This window comes from Scyliorhinus canicula, chromosome 10 (genome assembly GCF_902713615.1).
Source record: "Scyliorhinus canicula chromosome 10, sScyCan1.1, whole genome shotgun sequence".
NCBI lineage: Eukaryota > Metazoa > Chordata > Chondrichthyes > Carcharhiniformes > Scyliorhinidae > Scyliorhinus > Scyliorhinus canicula.
The window spans coordinates 186565248-186586735 of record NC_052155.1 but is presented as its reverse complement, the minus strand read 5'-3'; the positions used below and the strand labels follow the sequence as shown (position 1 = coordinate 186586735).

The 21488-nt window shown below is 47.2% G+C and overlaps 1 protein-coding gene across 1 annotated transcript in view; it reads left to right on the top strand.

The window, feature by feature from the left end:
• Window positions 1-21488, top strand: part of col14a1a (collagen, type XIV, alpha 1a) — a 227908-nt gene that overhangs the window by 159036 nt on the left and 47384 nt on the right. The window contains exons 30-36 of the mRNA XM_038810331.1: window positions 213-251; window positions 1983-2121; window positions 3457-3599; window positions 5785-5894; window positions 7339-7497; window positions 13386-13463; window positions 20665-20751. Coding sequence (XP_038666259.1) covers window positions 213-251; window positions 1983-2121; window positions 3457-3599; window positions 5785-5894; window positions 7339-7497; window positions 13386-13463; window positions 20665-20751 — 755 coding nt within the window. The remainder of the gene's footprint in view (window positions 1-212; window positions 252-1982; window positions 2122-3456; window positions 3600-5784; window positions 5895-7338; window positions 7498-13385; window positions 13464-20664; window positions 20752-21488) is intronic.

Below are 21488 nucleotides of genomic sequence, written 5' to 3'. Positions count from 1 at the left end.
AGGACCCACCACCTTCCGACTTAGAGGCGAGAGTCCTAGGCACTGGGCTGTGGCTCACACCCTTCCGCCCAACAGCGGCCACCCCAGGTCCCTATCTACACCCGGTGCCTCATCCAGAATTGGAAAGAGGGAGACGCGGTACATTTCAGATCTGTGCTGAGGAAATGAAATCACATCTGGATATTAACGTGTTTCAATCGTTATATTTTCAGCCTGTCCGTTGGTCCTACTTGGTGGCAACAGTATTGCAGGTAAAGAAATCACTACATCTTTAACCATTTGTTGGACAGGTTGCAAGAAAACAGAATCAGAAATGTGACACCACAGAAAGAGGCCATTGGGCCCATCGTGTCTGTGGTAGATCTCTGAATAAACAATGCACCTCTCAGTCAATGAAGCACTTTTGAAATGTAGTCGCTGTTATATCTTAGGAAGCATAGTAGTCAGTTTGTGTACAGTGAGCTCACACACAAAACAGCAATGTGATAACGTAGGGGCCGGTTTAGCACAGTGGGCTAAATCGCTGGCTTGTAATACAGAACAAGGCCAGCAACGCGGATTCAATTCCCGTACCAGCCTCCCCAAACAGGCGCCGGAATGTGGTGACTAGGGACGTTTCACAGTAACTTCATTGAAGCCTACTTGTGACAATAAGCGATTATTATTATGCCTAGATAATCTGTTTTTTAGTGATGCTGATGCAGGGATAGATATTGGCCAGGCCATCAGCGACAAGTGCCACGCTCTTCTTCAAAAACTGTGCCTCCTGCAAATAGGGAAAATAGCAACTTTTGCCCCACCACTCTCAAAAGAAATCACGCAGGATCGTGACAGAGCACAGCAGTGTCTGTCGAGATTTTTGTGCTGTTAGTGTTGATGTGGGATTTGAACGCACAACCTTCCAGTTCAGAGACAAGTGGCTACCCCACTAAGCCACAGCTGGAATCTAGTTATTTTAAAATGAAAGTGTGTTCATCAATCAGAGACAATCTCGCCTCTCTGACACCCAGGTTCATTGCTAAGACCGTCATGTGCAAAACACATGTTCTTAGAGCAACTTTATTACCAAGTGATGAAGCTGGGATTGGTCCCCTTTGAGCGCAATAGGTTAAGGGGTAATTTAATAGAGGCGTTCAAAATGACAAAGGGTTTTCAGTAACCGATAAGGAGAAACTGTTTCCACTGGCTGGTTATTCCAGCTGGACAATCCTGTGCCTCCTTCTATGCCCTAATCCTTCTATGATTCTATGGATGGAGTGCCAGCGTCCGCAAACAATCAAGGACATTGGCAAAAGAACCAGAGGGGGGAATTAAGAGACGACATGACTACAGAGGAAAGAGGAGGGGGTGTGGGATTAATTGGATTGCTCTCTCAAAGACCTAGCACTGGCTCAATGGGTTGAATAGTCTCCATGCTGTAAGACTCTATAAAACCCATTGAACACCCGAATGCCCCTTGCCTTGTAGTCTCTGGCTGGGCTTAGGGTGATACAGAATTTTTCATGTTTCGAGATTTTCATTTCGCTTGTGCCTACCAGTCTCGTCGCCGTCTCCGCCTCAGCTCGACTCCCTATTCTCTGTCACTGAAGACCTCTTGGAGATCTCGGAAATCGGCAGCACGGTGGCTAGAACTGTTGCTTCACAGCTCCAGGGTCCCAGGTTCGAATCCCGGCTTGGGTCACTGTCTGTGTGGAGTCTGCACGTTCTCCCCGTGGCTGCGTGGGTTTCTAGGGGCTTTTCACAGCAAGCAGTGTTAATGTAAGCCTACTTGTGACACTAATAAAGATTATTATTACAGATACGCATGGGATCCGGTGGGTAATGAGAGGCATAAAAATATGTGAAAAGAATCAAAATGATCGCATCAAACTATCAGAGGGAAAAAAAGACGTTTTGCTTTAATTTTTCAAACTGAGTTGTTGGGAGATATTTTCCAAGTTTTACACCCCGATCTAAAAATCGCCATTCATTGGTGCTTGCAGGGTTTAGGATGATGGAGATGTTTGGACTGGTTGAAAAGGAGTATGCTTCTGTCGAAGGGGTGTCGCTGGAATCTGGTTCACTCAATAGCTTTCCTTGCTTCAGACTTCACAAAGATGCTCTTATATCGCAACCAACCAGGTACGTGTGGCAGCTGGAACTGAGAGCTTGGAATGAATCTTGCTCATCCGTTTATGGATCAAGGCATGAACATGTTATCATTTACTATAACCCATCTTCATCTTTTTCTCATGGTCAGGAAACCTGGCTATGAAATTACAAGGAGAGATGAAACAAACTAGTATTCCCTGGAATTTAGACGGAGACTTGAGCAAAGTTTGGAAATTATTAAGGGAATCAGTTAGGGCAGACGGAGCGAAACTATTCCTACCTGGTTAGTGACTCTAGGATGAGGGGAATAATCTAAACATTAGGACCAACACCTCTCGGGAGCGAATTAGGAAACACTTCTACATTAAAAAAGGATGGTAGGAGGTTGGAACAGACTCTTCCACGAGTGCCTGAACATGCTTGAGGGACTAAATGTCATTCCACCATTCCCCCTGTTCCTGTGAACAGACAACAGTAACAGCAGAGGAGGCCAGCGGTGTTTTAAGGAGCTGTGCTAAATCGAGATGCAACAATCGACTGATTGGCTTTTAAAACCTATTGATTGATGGAGGAAAGTGGAGAGCTTGGAATAGGAAATGATGCTGGGTCATCGATTGAACATTGAGAAGTCATGGAAGCCAGGAATGTGCATTTTGCCTAGTTGGATTTATAGTCATGTGGTTTGATATCTTGGAGGTAAATTTGCAGACAGTTCAGTAAACGACCTGGAGCTCTTTTCTCTTGAAAAGAGAAGGCTGAGGGATGACCTGATAGCGATTTTTTTTTAAATTACGAAGGAGTTCAAGGGGATAGATGTAGCGAAGGTGATTCCACGTGTAGAGGAGACCAACACTAGGAGGTATGTTTCTAAATATAAGGTAGTGACTCATAAATCTGGTGGAGAATTTAGGAGAACTCTCTTTACCGGGAGAATGGTGAGGATGTGGAATTTGCTCCCATAGGCGCTGGTTGGGGTGAGTAACATATTTGCATTTAAGAAGAAGTTGGCTAAGTACATGAGGGAGGAAGGAACAGAAGGACACGCTGATGATTTAGTGGTGGTACGGAGGCTCATGTGGAGTATTAACACCTGCATGGACCAGGTAGGCCATCAGAGACAAGACATCACTTGTCCCTTAAACTTATATCAAAATATAAGTTTTCACAAACAAGGGTTGTGTGGTGAATATGTGGGGGGACCACATTTCTGAGGGATGCAAAGGCTAGTTCCTCGGGTAGCTGGGGTGGAACCTGTGGTGGGAGCTCAACAAGTTTCGACTCTATGTTCATGTTCTGTTACTCTAGGGATGACATTAAAGTGACACAGGTTATTGAGTTCTATTAACTGCACTGTATGTTTGTCAGGAATGTCCACCCTGAGGGACTGCCTTCTGATTACACTATCACCTTCCTGTTCCGCCTGTTGCCTGATACTCCACAGGAACCCTTCGCACTCTGGGAGATTCTTAACAAGCAGAACGAACCTCTGGTCGGAGTCATCTTGGACAGTAAGAGTTTTACGTCCAGTCACTTCTGTGTCGTGTGGAACAATATCAGATTGAAGTTGGTCTCAAACCTTCACCCTCCGAGATCGTTCAGGAGGGTGAACTAGAGATCAAGTGTACGCTGCTCCGACCAAATTCATCCTGTTTAGAGAAAGAATTTGCTGGTCTATAGCGCCTTTCACAGCTTCTGAATGTCCCATAGTGCTTTAATCCCGTAGTAACTGTTGCAATTTAGGAAACATGGCCGTGACACTTCCATAAGCAGCAATGTGATAAATAACCAGCAGTCTGTTTTAATGATATTACTTGCGTGGCCCAGGGGCACCAGGGAGAAATTCCATGTTCTTCTTTGAAAGAGTGCCTTTACATCCGTTACAGAAGAATGATTTAAAGCTTCAACTGAAACAACGGCACCTCCGGCAGTGCCGCGCCCCCTCAGTACTGCACTGGAGCGTCAGTCTGGATTGTGAAATCATAAGTTTCTGACTCAGAGATGAGAGTTCAGTGGCTGACACCTTAAATTCCACAGCAATGCAACGTAAAGGGTTACTGGTCTGGCTGCATCACACTGGTTAAACAATTTTAAATGTTTAGTTGCCAATTGGGCAAATGTTCACTAAATTCTAATCACATTTGTCTTAAACCTTGTTTGACTGTGAAGGTTTTCTGTGAGGCATCGCGATCTGAACAAATACTTCAATATTTTAGAGTCATAGACTTATTACTACACAGAAGAAGGCCATTCAACCCATCTCCAGCATGCTGGCACTCCAGAGAAATCCAGTCAGTCCCACTTCCCCCCCCCCATCCCCATATTTCTGCAAGTTTGTTGCCTTCAAATACCTTTCCAGTTTCCTTTTGAAATCATTGATTGCCTCTGCTTCGTTCATCCTCATTGATGCTGAGTTCCAAGTCATTATTACTCACTGTAAAAAACATTCTTCCCCACATCCCCCTATATCATTTGGCCCAAACCGTAAACCTGTGTCCCATTAGTCCTTCTACCATCAGCCACTAGGAACAGCTTTTGTTTGTCCACCTGACCTAAACCTGTCGTAAGCTCATACACCTCTACCAAATTTCCCCTCGACCTCCTTATAGGTAAAATCTCCCCCTCCCCCCCCCCCCCGTCCCTGGAACGATTTGAATAAATCTTTTGTGAACCCTCTTAAGGACCCTCATATTGTCCTGGATTTTCATCCTCAAAGCAGGTCGGGGGAGTTGGGAAAATTCCCAGCTTGGCCTGTCTGCCTTGGGAGGAAGTTCCCCCAAAGACAGGACCTTCATTGCTGTCGGGGGAAGTGGGGGGGGGGGGGGGCCCTTCTGCACACCCCACGGACACTCATGCCCTTTATGCAAAACTATGGGGCTTCCATGCCCATTGGCCCACTGCATACTCTGTCGAACCAATGACTCCCAATAGTGTAAAGTGGAATGTGCTCAAACAAAACTTGCAACAAAAGCATTGAGAACATTCGCCTATGTTTGAAAAATAGTCCAAAGTGCAAGCTAATAAAAGTGTCAGTCATCCTTCAAAGTTTCAAAAACCACAAATCCTTGAAACCACTTAACTCATGTAAACAAACATTGTGAAATTTATGACAGAGATAAGAGAGTCGGAGCCGTCAATCAAACAATGTTTCCTCTGGGCAGCAGGTGTTCCAGTGCTCCAGTAGCTGTCTGGATTCAGCCAAGCGTACATAATGAAGGGAAACTTTTGAATTTACCTTTGAAAAGCTACCCTCATCCGCACTAGGATTCATGAATCCTCTCAGGGGCCGTGAACCACAACTCTTTAAAAACCTGGTCTGATTCCATGAAAATTGTGAACCAATTGGTCATGCCTAGCCCTGCACTGCAGATGGCCAATTCAGGAGTGCCAGGTGTCAGCTTCTGACAGGAACCGGCCTGCACCCTTCAAAGATGCCCCCCAATAATCACACAACCCGGGGTTGAGTTCAGGGACCCCAGAATCCCGATCCGTCCTCCATTTTTAAAGAGCGCCCAAGTTAATCTGACGGGGTGAAAATCCAGACCATCCTTCCTACTGTGCGGTGGCCAGAACTGGGTGGAATATCCTATTTGCGGCCTGAGCATAACTTTATCAGGGTTCTGCCTAGTTTCTCTGCTTTTCTACTCAAAACCTCTATTTTATCAATGTTAACCTTTTTTTCCCCGCTGTGTTTAGATGGTGGGAAAACCCTCACTTATTTTAACTATGACTACAAGAATGAATTTCAAACTGTCACGTTTGAGGATCTGGGCGTCAAGAAGATTTTCTTTGGAAGCTTTCACAAGGTCAGCTAAAAAAAAATTAATAAATTAACCGTCCTTTTTAGCACACTGGGCTAAATCGCTGGCTTTTAAAGCAGACCAAGGCAGGCCAGCAGCGCGGGTTCAATTCCCGTACCAGCCTCCCCGAACAGGTGCCAGAATGTGGCGACTAGGGGCTTTTCACAGAAACTTCATACTTGTGACAATAGAAGATTATTATGGAAACTGTATTTGGGGCTCACCAGTCTGTACTGGATTCAGGACATGCAAAGCAAAGCAAATGGTCACGGAGAGGGGGAAGTGGGTGTCGGAAAACACAAGGTCGGAATTCTGCTCAAAATGCCATGACTTTTCATTGACTTTGGGCTTTCTTTAAAGACTTAATTTAAAGCCTACTTGTGACAATAAGCGATTTTCATTTCACTCTTCTGAATTCTGTGTCTGCCTCACTATTCGATCAAAGGCTACTGTTTTTACATCGTTTGTGTGCTGGCAAATAAATTTGGACCTTGCCCAGTTCAGACATTCTCCTCGGTTACTTCGCTGCCATTTGCTGTTCTGTTCCACTTCCCAAATTGAAGAACAATTTTATTTAATTTGAGTCATAGCGACGTGCAATAAATAGGTATCGCGAGAGCAGACATGCAATACTTGGAGGAGAATGCCGTGCTAAATGTGACGTGTGGGGTATATCCTGTGTGACTCAGTATCATTCTGAATGCCAGGTTGGTTACATTTTCTGCAGATGCTACACAAGGTAGACTGAGAGGAAGGGTGATACGGGCTTGAAACATTGTGAAGCCCCCACCCCACCCACCCGCCCCTGGGGATCCGCTACTGGCTAGCGGTGGGCTCGTCTGGTCCCAGTGCGGTTAACGGGATTTCCCGTTGTTTGCACCCCCTTGCCACGGGGAAGCCCGCAACTGGGTGGGTGGGGGGGGGAAATAGGCGTGAAATTCTGGCCGTCCACTCTGTTTCTCCCTCCACAGTTGCTGCCCGCCCTGCTGAGTTTATGCAGCATTTTCTCATTTTATTACACAGACTGCAGTTGCAGTCCCGGGAATTTGGGAGGCGAGGAGGCGATTTGGAAAGAGAGAAACTATTCCCGCCTGTTGGGGGAGGGGGGGTGGGGGTGGATCTTGGACTTGGGTTTAGTCTGAAACTTAGATTCGGACCTTTCAGGAGTGAAATTGGGAAACGTTTCTACACAGCCTGGTAGAAGGTTGCAAACAGCAACTGATGCACGATCAATTGTTAATTTTAAACCTGAGGTTGATAGAGTTTGTGAACCAAAGGTATTAAGGGACATGGGGACAAGGGATCAAGTGGATTTGCAGAATTAGGTCGACCATGATCCAATTGAGCTGGGGCGAGGGCGGGGTCAGTCTCCTCCTGCTCCAGGAGTCCCGTATCTGTTCCGTGTATCCGTGTATCCTGTGTAATGTTTCTCCTTATTCTTTTCCAACAGGTGCATGTGGTCATCACTAAAACCCACGCAAAACTGATCATTGACTGCAAACAAGTAGGCGAGAAGACCATCAGTGCGGCGGGAAACATTACCACCAACGGGGTTGAAGTGTTGGGTCGAATGGTGCGATCGAGGGGCCCAAGGGATAATTCTGTACCTGTGAGTAACGTGGTTCTTTATTCATCACTCACAGCGTAAACCCGTAGGTCCCTGGAATCCCTATAGTGCAGAAGGAGGCCATTCGGCCCATCGGGTCTGCACCCGCCCTCTGAAAGATCCCCCCGCCCTATTTCTGTAACCCCACCTAACCTGCATATCTTTGGACTGTGGGAGGAACCCGGAGGAAACCCACGTAGACACGGGGAGTGGAGAACGTGCAAACTCCGCACAGACAGTCACCCGAGGCCGGAATTGAACCCCGGACTCTGCTGCTGTGAGGCAGCAGTGCTAACCACTGTCCAATCTTGCCGCCCATTTATCATTGCTTATATAGAATGTATGAAATAACAACTTGCTTCCATATAACGCTTTCAATGTAACAGAATATCCCAAGGTGTTTAGTGGGCGCATTACAAAATGAAATTTGATACTGAGTCACAGTAGGAGTTATTACGACAAGTGGCCATAAACTTGGATGGATGGGTAGATTTTGAGGGGTATCTTAAAGGCGGAGAGACAGACGTAGCGGTTTATTGAGGGACCTCCAGAGCTGGGCAGCTGGAGGTTTGGTTGCCAATGGTGGGAGGTGGGGGGATGAAAATCAGGTGTGGGCAAGGGGTCTGAATTGGATGAGTGCAGGTATCTGGGAGGAAGGAAAGATACACTGACCACTGTCACATGGCAGAGGTGTGGGGTGGTGGAATATAAGGGGCTGGATTCTTCGCATCCCGATTCCAAAAGCGATTTTGGCGTCAGGGTGCAGAATCCAGATTCACGCATGAAATCGGGACCGGTGCTGATTCCGCAATTCTCGGCCACCCGAAAAGTGGCGACTCCCCCCTGCCCCTGACCGGCCGAAATCCCAACGGCGTATTTCTAATGTGGTCCTGCCGTTAATGATGCTTGCGAGGCAACTGCGGATTCAGTCCGCGGCCTCCATAGTCAGGGACGGGACGATCGGAGGGCAGGGGGGGGCCTCATACGGGACTGGGCCTTTACTGTGCGGGCGGTCCAGGTTGGTCGAGCGGCCGATCGGTGTCACTATTTCGGCGGTCCAGGTCCGCGGGCTGGGTCCGCCATTGAGCACGGCGCGGCCGCTGGATTCCGCCGGCATGCGCTGACGCGGCCTCTGACCCGGAAGTGCGGGGGGGGCCGTATCAGCAGCTGGAGCTGCGAGCTCCACAACAGCTCCCTGCTCGCCCCCTGCATGGCTGTCAATCTGTGGCATTTTGACATCAGTTTTCCTGACGTAAAAGACCACAGTTTTCCTGACGGCGTGAGGGACATAGTCCCAAAAACGGAGAATCCAGCCCATGGTGTTTTTAACTGCTGTTATCGAATTAAATTCAAGCCTGGAGGGGCTAAATTCGGAAGACTGAAAATTTGACTTTGGATTCTAATTGAGCATTTGAGCCATTGTGCTTTAGGCAACGCAAGTTAGTTTGGACAGTTCAGTGGTGGTTATCACATACTCTGGACCTGATGATTCCATTGATCTGAGCTTGGCGGAGCACTGGGTGTCAGGGTGATAGACTCTGTCCTGCTGGACACCACTAAACAATAAAGTTAGAAAGAAACTTTATTGAAAGAAACTGGGTCACTGTCTGTGCGGAGTCTGCACGTCCTCCCTGTGTGTGCGTGGGTTTCCTCCGGGTGCTCCGGTTTCCTCCCACAGTCCAAAGATGTGCGGGTTAGGTGGATTGGCCATGCTAAATTGCCCGTAGTGTCCTAAAAAGTAAGGTTAAGGGGGGGGTTGTTGGGTTACGGGTAGAGGGTGGATACGTGGGTTTGAGTAGGGTGATCATTGCTCGGCACAACATCGAGGGCCGAAGGGCCTGTTCTGTGCTGTACTGTTCTATGTTCTATGTTCTAAACCATGCTTGGGGTCAGTCAGGTCAAACCCAGGCTGCAGGAAAGAAGCTATTTGACTGAGCCAGGAATTAAAAATCACCCAGCTTAGCTTTTCCGTCAGAATTTGATTCAATAAGCAGCAGAATAAAATAAATGAATGTTCTCTCTCCATTATTAGCGAGAGTATCTTCTGTTCTGCGAAGCTGTGAAGAAAGAAATAACTTGCATTCATATAGCGCCTTCCAGGGCCACAGGCTGTCCCAAAGCTTTGCAGCCAATCAAGTACATTTGAAATGACCCTGCTGTAATGGAGGAAACGCCACAGCCGAGTTGCACACAGCAAGATCCCGTAAACATTGGCTAGTACATGAGGGGAAACTCCCCTGTCCAGCTGCCAAAATATTTAACACCTTTAACATCCACCGCCAGAGGGCCTCAGTTTAACATATCTGACAGTGCAGCACTCCATCAGAACTGCATCGGAGTGTCAGTCTTATCTTTTGGGCTCAGATCCCTGGGATGGAGCTTGAACCCACAATCTTCTGATTCTGAGGGGTGGGATTGAGACCCAGCAGGTGTCGGCTGAAGTTCAAAACACTTCGGAATTACTGCATTTGCTGAGAAATATGCCGTCATTGTTAGTGTCCCGAAACGAGGATGATGTCGGCAAACTTTATGATTTGTAGCCCGTAATATCAGGGTGTCCAACCCGTGGTGGAAAATGTAAAGGAAACTTCAGCACGATCTAAACCTGTAAGAGTAGAGATGGAGGGGCCGGGGTGGGGGTGGAGGGGGGGGGGGGGGGGGTGGGGGTGGGGAGGAGTAAAAGTGGAGATGAGGGGGGTGCGTGAAGGCAATCCGGGATGCGGGACAAGTGGTGCAATCAGTTTATCAGTGTGATGACCTTCACACCTATTGGTAAATTGGAAAGGGGCAGGTTGAGGGTGTGACATTATCGTAAATGAAAGAACTGCAAGGGTTAATGAAATGCCTAGATCAACCACTAGAGGGAGATAGTGTTACAAGTATATGTGACATTGATTCTAAGCCTGGGGGGTGGGAGAGAAGTGAAGGAGATAGCTAGAGTACAGACTGAAGGAAGGATAGTGTGAGTGAGAGCAGATCATAGTTAATAATAGGAATAGATGAGTGTAGATTATATGTTAATTATCAACTATTATATAGTTGTAAGTTGTATCGAGTAAGTGTTGAAAATGAAAATCGCTTATTGTCACGAGTAGGCTTCAATGAAGTTACTGTGAAAAGCCCCTAGTCGCCACATTCCGGCGCCTATCCCGGGAGGCTGGTACGGGAATCAAACTGTGCTGCTGGCCTGCTTGGTCTGCTTTAAAAGCCAGCGATTTAGCCTGGTGTGCTAAACCAGCCCCTAACCAGAACCAGTGTTGAATCCAATTAAGTAGTGTTCATAAATTTATAGCTTTGTTCAAGTTAAAAGCTATTTGTGGTCTTTGTGGACACTACGCCAACCATCCTGAATGTCGCAACACAAAGAACACCACAGAGGGGACAGATAATTTGCTTGATTGATAAGCATGGCACACTGTCACATCCCAGTTATCCTAATGGTAGATGATAGAATAATTCAATGGTTACAGTACAAAAGGAGGCCATTCAGCCCATCAAGTCTGCACCGACACTCTGAAAGAGCACCCTACCTAGGCCCACCCCCTGTAACCCTGCGCATTGATCATGGCCAATGCAACTAACCCGCACATCTTTTGACCACGGGAGGAAACCGGAGCACCTGGAGGAAAGCCACGCAGACACGGGGAGAACGTGCAGACTCCGCACCCAAGGCCAGAATTGAACCCGGGTCCCTGGCTCTGTGAGGCAGCAGTGCTAACCACTGTGCCACCTTGCCGTCAATTATCTCATTGAGTTTTTATATCTGTCTCCACCACATTTTCAGTTGGTGAATTCCAGTGTCTAACCACACACTGAGAAGAGCTAGGCGACTTATTCCTGGAAAGTAAGAAGTTACCGGGAGCTATCTGTGTTGAAACTGTGGTAATATATAAAGCAGGTGTAACACTTGTTAACTTTAACCGTCATCTTTAGTTTGTGACCTCGACTGTAATTAAAACCCAGGCAGACTTTGAAACCAAGGATTATTGAAAGAAATGTCCAGTCGGTACCAGATTTAAGCAGTAAACTCTGCCTTTGTCAACAATCTTTTAAATGTGTAAGTCGCCATTATTGCAAATTCCTCACGTCACATTGAAATCATTTTGAGATCTGGGCACTATTTCTTGTTTGAATTCTTTGTGGTTCAGACTGAAAGACACATTTGAAGAGAGAGATTTTCCAGCCTGTGCTTTTGATGCTGTCTAAAGAGTTACTTCCTTTGCTGGAGCAGCTGGGGCAGAAATAATTTATTTTAATTAAGGTTTGGTGCATTAGTTTAGCATTGAAGAGAATATTTAAGGCCTATTTTGTTTGAAGTTGCGATGAGGGAATAAGTGACTGTTTTAGTGCACACAGGTGCAAAAAGAGAATGATAGCTTGTCTGTCATTGCCCCCAGGGCCTTTAGCAGCTCTCTGCAAAGCAACAACAACTTGCATTGATAAAGCGCCGTTCACATTATAAAACTGTTTCACATAGAGCATTATCAATAATCATTTTTGAGGTCGAGCCACACGATGAGATAATAAGACTTCCGAAACCCTGGTGAAAGAGTGGGGATGGAAGGAGCATCTCAAAGAAGGAGACGGGTTGAGAGTTTTCCTGAGGAGATTCCAGAGGTTAGGGCCACCCAGGTGACTGAAGGTTACTGGAAGGCGGGGAGTGGGGGAGAAACACCCAATGGGATTGCTGCTTCCATATATGGAGACGCCAGGAGCCCCCTGGGGGTCTATTCTCAGGTGTGAAGGAGCGCACGTAGCCCTTTCCTTATACGGTGTTGAGGCGCCGTTGAGTCTGACCGATACTTGACCTGAGGTGCCCGCGAGTCACCCGCTACCGGCCAATACACAAAACACTGACCTTATTTAGCCAAGGTCATTCACCTCTGGTCCTGATTCCAGGACAAGTTCAGACCAGCCCTCGTTCGTCTCTGATCAGTCTCTGTATTTATTGGGCTGGTCCGAATTCCCATCAGGCCCGGCGGTTCAAGCTGTTGGCCGCTGTTTAATTTAGATTGTAGAATTCCCGATCTGGCCCAGCTTCTCAGGCCCATTTTGTCACAATAGTCAATGCGATCGTTGGCATTAAAATGTTGATAGGCTGCGAGACCATCAAACCCAATATGATTTTCGAGCAAAATTGTTCTATTAATTCACTGTTTACTGAAAGTAAAGTGGAATCTGTTGAGTTAGCTCTGGGTCATCTGTTTGAAGCTATGACCATTTCTGGAGTCAAGCCACAACTTGACAGCCAGGGGTTGAAGGAAGGGTGAGTGAAAGGTTGTGTCAAAATACTACAATCTGAACATTTACCAAGGATGATGCTTTGTACGAGCTTTTCTCTTAAAATTCTTTAATACCAGAAATTGACGTGATCTCATTTCCTGTAGGAGTAATTCCTTGTCCTTGGGGTTTCAATCAAGCCTTGTGTGAAGAACTATAGATCTTCATTTTGTGTCTGTGTTAAATGATTCCCCTGGCGTCAGAGGGGGACATTGAAGAGCTCACTGGCAGGACTGACGGAAAGAGCTGGGCCTATTTGCTTCAGTGCATGAAAACTGGGTCACGCCTTCACATTTCGAAGGTCTGGACCTCAACAGTAAACCCCCTCGGCACGGGGAGGGGGTGTGGGGGGTGGGGTGGGGGGGAGGGGGGGAGAGTGGGTCGAGAGGATTAGTCTGTCAAATGCCGGGAACACCTACACCAACCCACAGCACATGTGGCTATTTTTGACAGCATGGAGTGACGGGATGTTTCATGAACACGTTTAAAGTGGGATCGTTTAAAGTGGGATAACACAGTACATTTGGGAGCCTGACCATTTGAGAAAGTCTTATTAAACGTGCTTGATCTTTCACAAAGATTTACCCTTCCGTATTTTGTTTCAATTCTAGTTCCAGCTGCAAGGATTTGATATTTCCTGTTCCACTTCCCATGCAAACAGGGACAAGTGTTGTGAACTTCCAGCTCTGGTGAGTACAAAATAAATTCAAGTATTTGTAAGGCAGAGGGAGATAGATTCTTGATAAGTCTGGGGGTGGAAGTTTATCGGGGATAGGCTGGAATGTGAAGAAAGCGGATAAGTCATGACCTTAATGAATAACAGAACAGGCTTGAGTTCCTAATTTGTATGTTTGGATATATATTTATAATCTTCGAGATATGGAGATAATTCTGAGCATGGATGACAGTTCATTGGATTGGATTGGATTTGTTTATTGTCACGTGTACCGAGGTACAGTGAAAAGTATTTTTCTGCGAGCAGCTCAACAGATCATTCAGTACATGGGAAGAAAAGGGAATAAAAGAAAATACATAATAGGGCAACACAAGGTATGCAATGTAACTACATAAGCACCGGCATCGGATGAAGCAGACAGGGTGTAGTGTTAATGGGGTCAGTCAATAAGAGGGTCATTTCGGAGTCTGGTAACAGCGGGGAAGAAGCTGTGTTTGAGTCTGTTCGTGCGTGTTCTCAGACGTCTGTATCTCCTGCCCGATGGAAGAAGTTGGAAGAGTGAGTAAGCCGGGTGGGAGGGCTCTTCAATTATGCTGCCCACATTGACAGTTTACCCAGGAATTGCCAATTCTGCAACTGATTCAGACTGTTCCGTTGTAATCAATGAGAGCTTGCAGAAAATATATTTTTTAAAATACCAATCTGGCTAATGAGCAGAAATGATCTTGTACAACATTCATTGCTGTTTGATGATCATTTGGCCGGAGTGCTTCAGATAGTGGGGGAGCCACACATCTGTAACAGACTCTGTCAAATTTGTCCATTCATTAAAATTAATTGCTGGAAAATTGAGTCCATTCCGCTTTTCAATCTTTCCGAACCCAACTTCCCTCCATTCAGGCCAAGCCCAAAACAAGAAGAGGCATCTAGACCTATGGAACCATCTGTAGCTACTTCACTTGTCCCATTACCATCTCCGTTTGCCTTACACCATCAACCCTTTTTGTTATTTAATCTCTTCGGCCTTCTCCTGACACCTTCCCTTTTGTTCTTTGTTCCTCTTGTCTGCTTCCCCTGTCTCTGTACTCGCTTAAACCTGTTACATCACTAACTGGTGAAAGGTCACCCACCTGATCCATTAACTCTTAATCCCTCGTCACAGATAGTGTCAAACCCAGAGTCTTTCGCGCATTTCAGGGTTTTGTGTAGGATTTCCAGCATTGGGGTAAATTACTTCTGTAATGTTTCCGGTCGATGACTCAGTAATGCCGACCATGAAACTATCATTGATTTCTGTTAAAAACCCACCTGGTTCATTAATGTCCTTTAGGGAAGGCAATTGGCCGTCCTTGTCCGGTCTGACTTACATGTGACTCCAGACACACAGCGATGAGGTTGAATCTTAATGACTGAACAAGCCACTCAATTCAAGGGAAATTAGGGATGGCCTTGCTTTCCATGAAAGAATGACAGAAATGTTGCAGATACAGTAGTCCAGGAGGAATACTGAGGTACTGGATGGGCTAATCATAAAGAGAGAGAGGAAACACTCGAAGGATTTAAATCCTTGAAAGTTGATAAGTCACCAGATCCAGATGGATTGTTTCCGAGGCTACTGAAGGAGGTCAGGGAGGAGATAGCAGATGCTCTGAGGATGATTTTCAAATCCTCACTAGACACAGGGGAGGTACTGGAGAACTGGAGAAATGCAAACCTGGTTCCATTGTTTAAAAAGGGATCAAAGGAAATGCCAAACAATTATAGGCCAGTTCGTCTTACGTCTGTGGTGGGCAAATGAGAAGAATCAATCCTGAAAGATAGGACTAACTCCTGACATAGATTCAAGATAAGTGGCAGAAGGTGTAGAGGGGACATGAGGAAGAACTTTTTTACACAGAGGCCAGTGGGAGTCTGGAATTCACTGCCCGAGTTGGTGGTGGAGGCAGAGACCCTAAACTCTTTTGAAAGGTACCTGGATCTGCACCTTAAGTGCTGTAAGCTACAGAGTGCAGGTAGGTGGGATTAGAAAGGGACTTGGGTGTCCTCAGACTGGCATGGATAAGATGGGCCAAATGGACTCCTTCTTTCCTGTAACTTTTCTATGATTCTGTGACATTTCATCAGAATGCAGATATGTGGTGTACCCTCCCGATAGCTCAATATGTTGCCTATGGTGTGAAGCCCAGTACTACACACAGTATAACTGTGGTTTCCTGTTCATTTAACATTGCCTCTTCTATATTCGAGAGTTACAACTTTAAAAAAAAGTTAATTTACCGGATGTGGGCGTCACTGGTTAGGCCAGCATTTATTGCCCATCCCTAATTGCCCCTTCAGAAGGTGGTGGTGAGCTGCCTTCTTGAACCACTGCAGTCCTTGAGATGTAGGTACACCCACTGTGCTGTTAGAGAGGGAGTTCCAGGATGTTGCCCCAGCAACAGTGAAGGAACGGCCGATATATTTCCAAGTCGGGGTGGTGAGTGACTTGGAGGGGAACCTCCAGGTGGTGGGGTTCCCAGGTATCTGCTGCTCTTGTCCTTCTAGATGGTGGTGGCCGTGGGTTTGGAAGGTGCTGTCTAAGGAACCTGGAGAGTTCCTGCAGTGCATCTTGTAGACGGTACACACGGCTGCTACTGTGCGTCGGTGGTGGTGGAGGGTTTGAATGTTTGTGGAAGGAGGAGCAATCAAGCTTTGTCCTGGATGGTGTTGAGCTTCTTGAGTGTTGTTGGAGCTGAACTCATCCAGGCAAGTGGAGAGTATTCCATCACACTCCTGCCTTGTGCCTTGTAGATGGTGGACAGGCTTTGTGGGGGTGTGGGGGGGGGGGGGGGGGGGGGGGGGTTACTTGCCGCAGGATTCCTAGCCTATGACCTGCTCGGGTAACTTGTAGAATGGTGAAGATTTCCATTTGTTGAATTACATAAAACTGACTGTCCGCTATTTCAGAAGCTAAATAATGCTGGATTTACAAACTCCACAAGGATTTCTCTTGCGAGTGTGTGGTCCAAGCTGGCTGCAGCTGTGAATTCCTGTTCACCCCTCCTTTCCCAAGCAGCGTCCAAGTCAAATGGCCACCTCAGCCGGCGGAATGGGACAGGGCCAACCACCTGCATTTGGAAATTCAATCCCAAACTATTGAAGCACCAGGGAGTATTTATTAAAAGCAAATTACTGCGGATGCTGGAATCTGAACCGAAAGGGAAAATGCTGGAAAATCTCAGCAAGTCTGGCAGCATCTGTAGGGAGAGGAAAGAGCCAACGTTGCGAGCCCGATGACTCTTTGTCAAAGCGAGTATTTATTCAAAAGAGAGTATTTATTATTGGATTAGCTCACGTTTATGGAGGGGCAAAGATGAGAGGGGCAGGAGAGCACTGGGATTGTTCAATCTGGATAAAGCTGCCTGGGATCCAATGTGGAGGGCCGCCTGTCATTTTACCCAGTGACCCACTGTCAGCAGCTGTCATCCCATTGGTGCAGCCAGCCGTGAGCTGTTTCTGAGCAACACAGGTCGAACCCTGATTTGTGGGACTGGTGGGGGGAAATATCAGGGGAGGGGGAGGAAGATCAGGGGAGGGGGGGGGAGAGCAGGGGAAGGGGGGAGAGAGCAGGGGAAGGGGGGAGAGAGCAGGGGAAGGGGGGAGAGAGCAGGGGAGGGGGGAAAGAGCAGGGGCGGGGGACAAATTGGATTGCACTGTCAAAGAACCAGTGCAGGCACTGTGGGCCAGATTGTTTGTTAAATCTTTCACAGAATACGGGCATCTCAGGCAAGGCCATGGCCTGTTGCCCATCCGTGGGCTGCACGGTAGCACACTGGTTAGCAGTGTTGCTTCACAGCACCGGGGTCCCAGGTTCGATTCCCGGCTTGGATCACTGTCTGCACGTTCTCCCCGTGTCTGCGTGGGTTTCCTCCGGGTGCTCCGGTTTCCTCCCACAAGTCCCGAAAGCCGTGCTGTCAGGTGAATTGGACATTCTGAATTCTCCCTCTGTGTACCCGAACAGGCGGCGGAATGTGGTGACTAGGGGATTTTCACAGTAACTTCATTGCAGTGTTAATGTAAGCCTCCCTGTGACACTAATAAAGATTATTAAAAATTAATTGCCCTGGAAACGAGTGCCATTTTCGGAGGGCAGTTAAAAGTCAGCCACCTCGCCGTGAGGTCTGGAGTCACATGGAGGCCAGACCGGGTAAGGATGGCAGATTTCCTTCGTGAACCAGAGAGGGTTTTTACAACAATCGATGGCGGTTGTCATGGTCACCGTTACTGAGCCGAGATCACAATTCCAGATATTTATTCATGAATTGAATTTAAATTCCACCAGCTGCCGTGCTGGGAATTGAACCCGTGTCCCCAGGGCAACAGATTGGACAGATTTGTAATGGGTTGGCGGGTCATGGGGAACGGGCAGGAACGTGGAGTTGAGTCCGAGGGGAGATCGGACATGATTGTATTGAATGGCGGAGTGGGTTCGAGGGGCTGGATTGTCCACCCCTGCTCCTAGTTCTTATGGAAGAGCTGGCACCCTGGTCTACAGGTTCAGTGACATAATCATTATGCCACCATTTCCCCTGTGGCCTCTTCCTGCAGGGCCAGATTCTGTGACTGGCTCGAGCATAAGATTACACAAGTGCAGTGGGTTTAAAGTTAAGTTTATGATATTTGGATACTTGTGAATTTCTGCAGGTTGGGGGTCAATGGTGACCCAAGTGCTGGATTTCAGGGTCAAAGCAACGAGTTCAGCATGGCCGACATTCAAGTGTCAAATGAATTTACCATGGACTAGATGCCTTCCATAAAATGCAACATTAAAAGAAAGCTGGGTCAACAATCGATGTAGGGCAAAAAGAGTGGCAGATTCATCAGTCCTGTATAAATATATGTACAAGACTCCTGGCGATCAGGACCCCTATGGTCAGAGCACAGCTTTATTCCCAATAACTCCACCTGAATATATCACAAACACTTACGGGAGAGAAAGAAATACAGGGTCTGCTCATTGAGAAAATAAATCTCATCTTTGCATGCTTGAGAAAATAATTTACAGTGCATTCCAACTGTTAAACATCTGATTTTAAAAGCAGCTATTATCCTGCCTATTGCTTCCAATAAAGCTCTGCGATGATTTATCATACCTAGGCTGTTTTAGTTCCAGCTTATTCCTCATGTCTAGAAGTTAGTAACCCTTGCTGGTTCGTGATGCACTATCAATTACGACGAGACGAGAGTAGAGTGTAATCGTATTAAGCAGAGATGTGTTGCCTCCTGCAGCTGCTGCTGAAATGGCTGCAGCTAGGTGAGCACACACATTTATACTCCGCCTATTGGGCGGAGCCAGCAGGCAGGGATCTACCCCCGTACCTGTAGTACAGGAGCCTTAACGTATTCCATCTCATATGTGATATATACAACAGTGGTGACTACCCCAGTTCGATAATTGGCAAGCGGACCAGAGGGGAATTATTTTCACCCGGCGAGTTGTTGTGGCCTGGAATGTGCTGCCTGAAAGGGGGGGTGCGAGCAGGTTCAACGGGAACTTTCAAAGAGAATTGGACAAATACATGAAAAGGAAATTAATTGTAGGGCTGCGGGGGAAATAACAGGGGGTTCAAGGGCCAGCACCAATGTGTTGGGATGAATGACTTCCCTCTGTGTTGTGTGTTTGTCTGGTACCATGGACAATGGGGGCTCTCCAGTGTTTCTTCATTGTTCATGTTTGAATCTAGGCAGAGAATAATAGCAGCTTGCTTTGCAATGGGAGGGGGAGGGGAGTGAGCGCCCCCCTAACAAACTCACTCCTGTTTATATTCAGAATGTTTGCAGTGAAAGTGGCTGGGCAGCGATCAGTCGCGAGAACTCATAGCTCATCTTTCCTCTCCCTGGCCCTGGGACAGCTGAATCCGAACGGGGAAAGTCGCTCTGAATCAAAGCTGTGGCCAGATTTGTCCTACATTGCTCACTTTCCACACCGCAAATCAGGTTACAGAGAATTTACTGTACGGAAACAGACCATTCGGCCCAACTGGTTCATACTGGTCCATACTCCACATCAGCCTACCCCCAACCCCCCTCATCTCACCCTATCAGCATATCCTTCTATCTTCTTGAGTTGATCTAGTTTCCTCTTAAATAAGTCGATACTATTCACCTTAACCACTTCCTGTGGGAGCGAGTTCCACATTCTCACCATTCTCTGGGTGGAGACAATTCTCCTGAATTCCCGACTGGATTTATTAGCGACAATCTTTATTTATCTCTTTCTGTTTTGCACTTCCCCACAAGTTGAAACTTTGCGCTCGATTCAGCTCATTGGGAACAAAGTCCCATAGCGAGCACATTTAGTCACGGGGCCTCAGTGGGGCACGCACGGTCGAGGCTGCACACGGCTCCGATTTGTACACCGGGGAGCTCGGTTCACCAGAATTCCCCAGTGTAGCGAGAGGCCTTCAAAGCGACCCCCCCCCCCCCCCCCCCCCCCCCAGTCCAAACGCACCCAGGGCACCCCCCAGCCCAATTGCACGCACTCATGAAACTCAGAATTCCCAGCCGGTACGGGAATTGAACCTGCCCTGCTGGCCTTGTTCTGCATCACCAAACCAGCTGTCTAGCCCACTGAGCTAAACCAGCCCTAAATACAGTTTTTATGGAACACAAACGTTATACAAATAGTCTTGTGAGAAATAGAAGTTATTGGATAACTGACAACGGGGCTGGTTTAGCACACTGGGCTAAATCGCTGGCTTTGAAAGCAGACCCAGGCAGGCCAGCAGCACGGTTCAATTCTCGCACCAGCCTCCCCGAACAGGCGCCGGAATGTGGCGACTAGGGGCTTTTCACAGTAACTTCATTTGAAGCCTACTTGTGACAATAAGCGATTTTCATTTTCATTTCATTTCATTCCAATGCAAAGTTCCAGTGCTTGAATAAAACTATGGACACCAGAGATCATGATGTATCGAAAGGATAAATGGTGATGAAATATTTCAATATGGGCGTGGGACACGTGTGGAATGGTACAAGACCCTGGGTAAAGCAGGGCAAGTTGACCAATCGGAGTCGGGCTCACCCCTGAAATTTACGCAGGGGTGCAGGGAGCCCACCCTCGGGTATAATCCAGCGCAGGGTACGGCTGTGATGGGGAACAGGCTGGACAGAGCAGAGGCTCTCCAGCTGCGTGTCATCGTTCATGTGATTAATCGCAATGTTTTTCATTACAGAGAGATGAAAGTAATTGCCCAGCTCTTCCACACGCCTGTACTTGTTCTCAAGACAGCAAGGGACCACCTGGACCTCTAGGACCTCCTGTAAGACACAATACTTGATTTGGGGGAGGGGGGGGAACTATGACTGGATAAAAACACTTTAGTTTTGAAGTAAAGAGCCAATCTTATTTGGCAGACCCCATTTGTAAAAATGAGGCTGATTCTTCGTCACAGCTGTCACATTATGTTTATGTAGCTTCTTCTGAATGTAGTTCATAAGGTCAATGGGATCCCGGGCTTTCAAATAGAGAAATAGGCTAAAGAAGCATGGAGGTCATGTCATATCTTTGTACACCATTGCCAAGGCCCAGCTGGAGTCGTGCTTCCAATCCTGGGCATCATAATTTGGGAAGGACATTGGGACCTTGGAGAGGGCGGAGAGGTGATTTACCAGAATTAGAAAAGAGTGAGGGACTTCAGTTAATGTGATTAGACTGGAGAGGCTTTGGTTGTTCTCATTGGAGGAGAGACAGTTAAAGGGGAGGTTCGACATCGGTGCTCATCACAACACCGGGAGTCGCTACGACCACGGCACACAACTGCAGGCACTTGTATCGAGTGAGATGAGACATGCAGGTATCCGGATGGAAACAAATGACTGGTGTCCCAGATCTCCACATAGGGCGTACTGAGAGAGAACAAATGAGTGAGGGGGATGGGAGTCTCCAAAGAGTCTGGGGCCGAGTGATCCACAGTGAGGAGGAATGATTCTACACTATGGGAGCTGGTTTACCAGGTTCACGGAGGTGTCATGGGTGTTCCCACTGATGCCCTTTTGC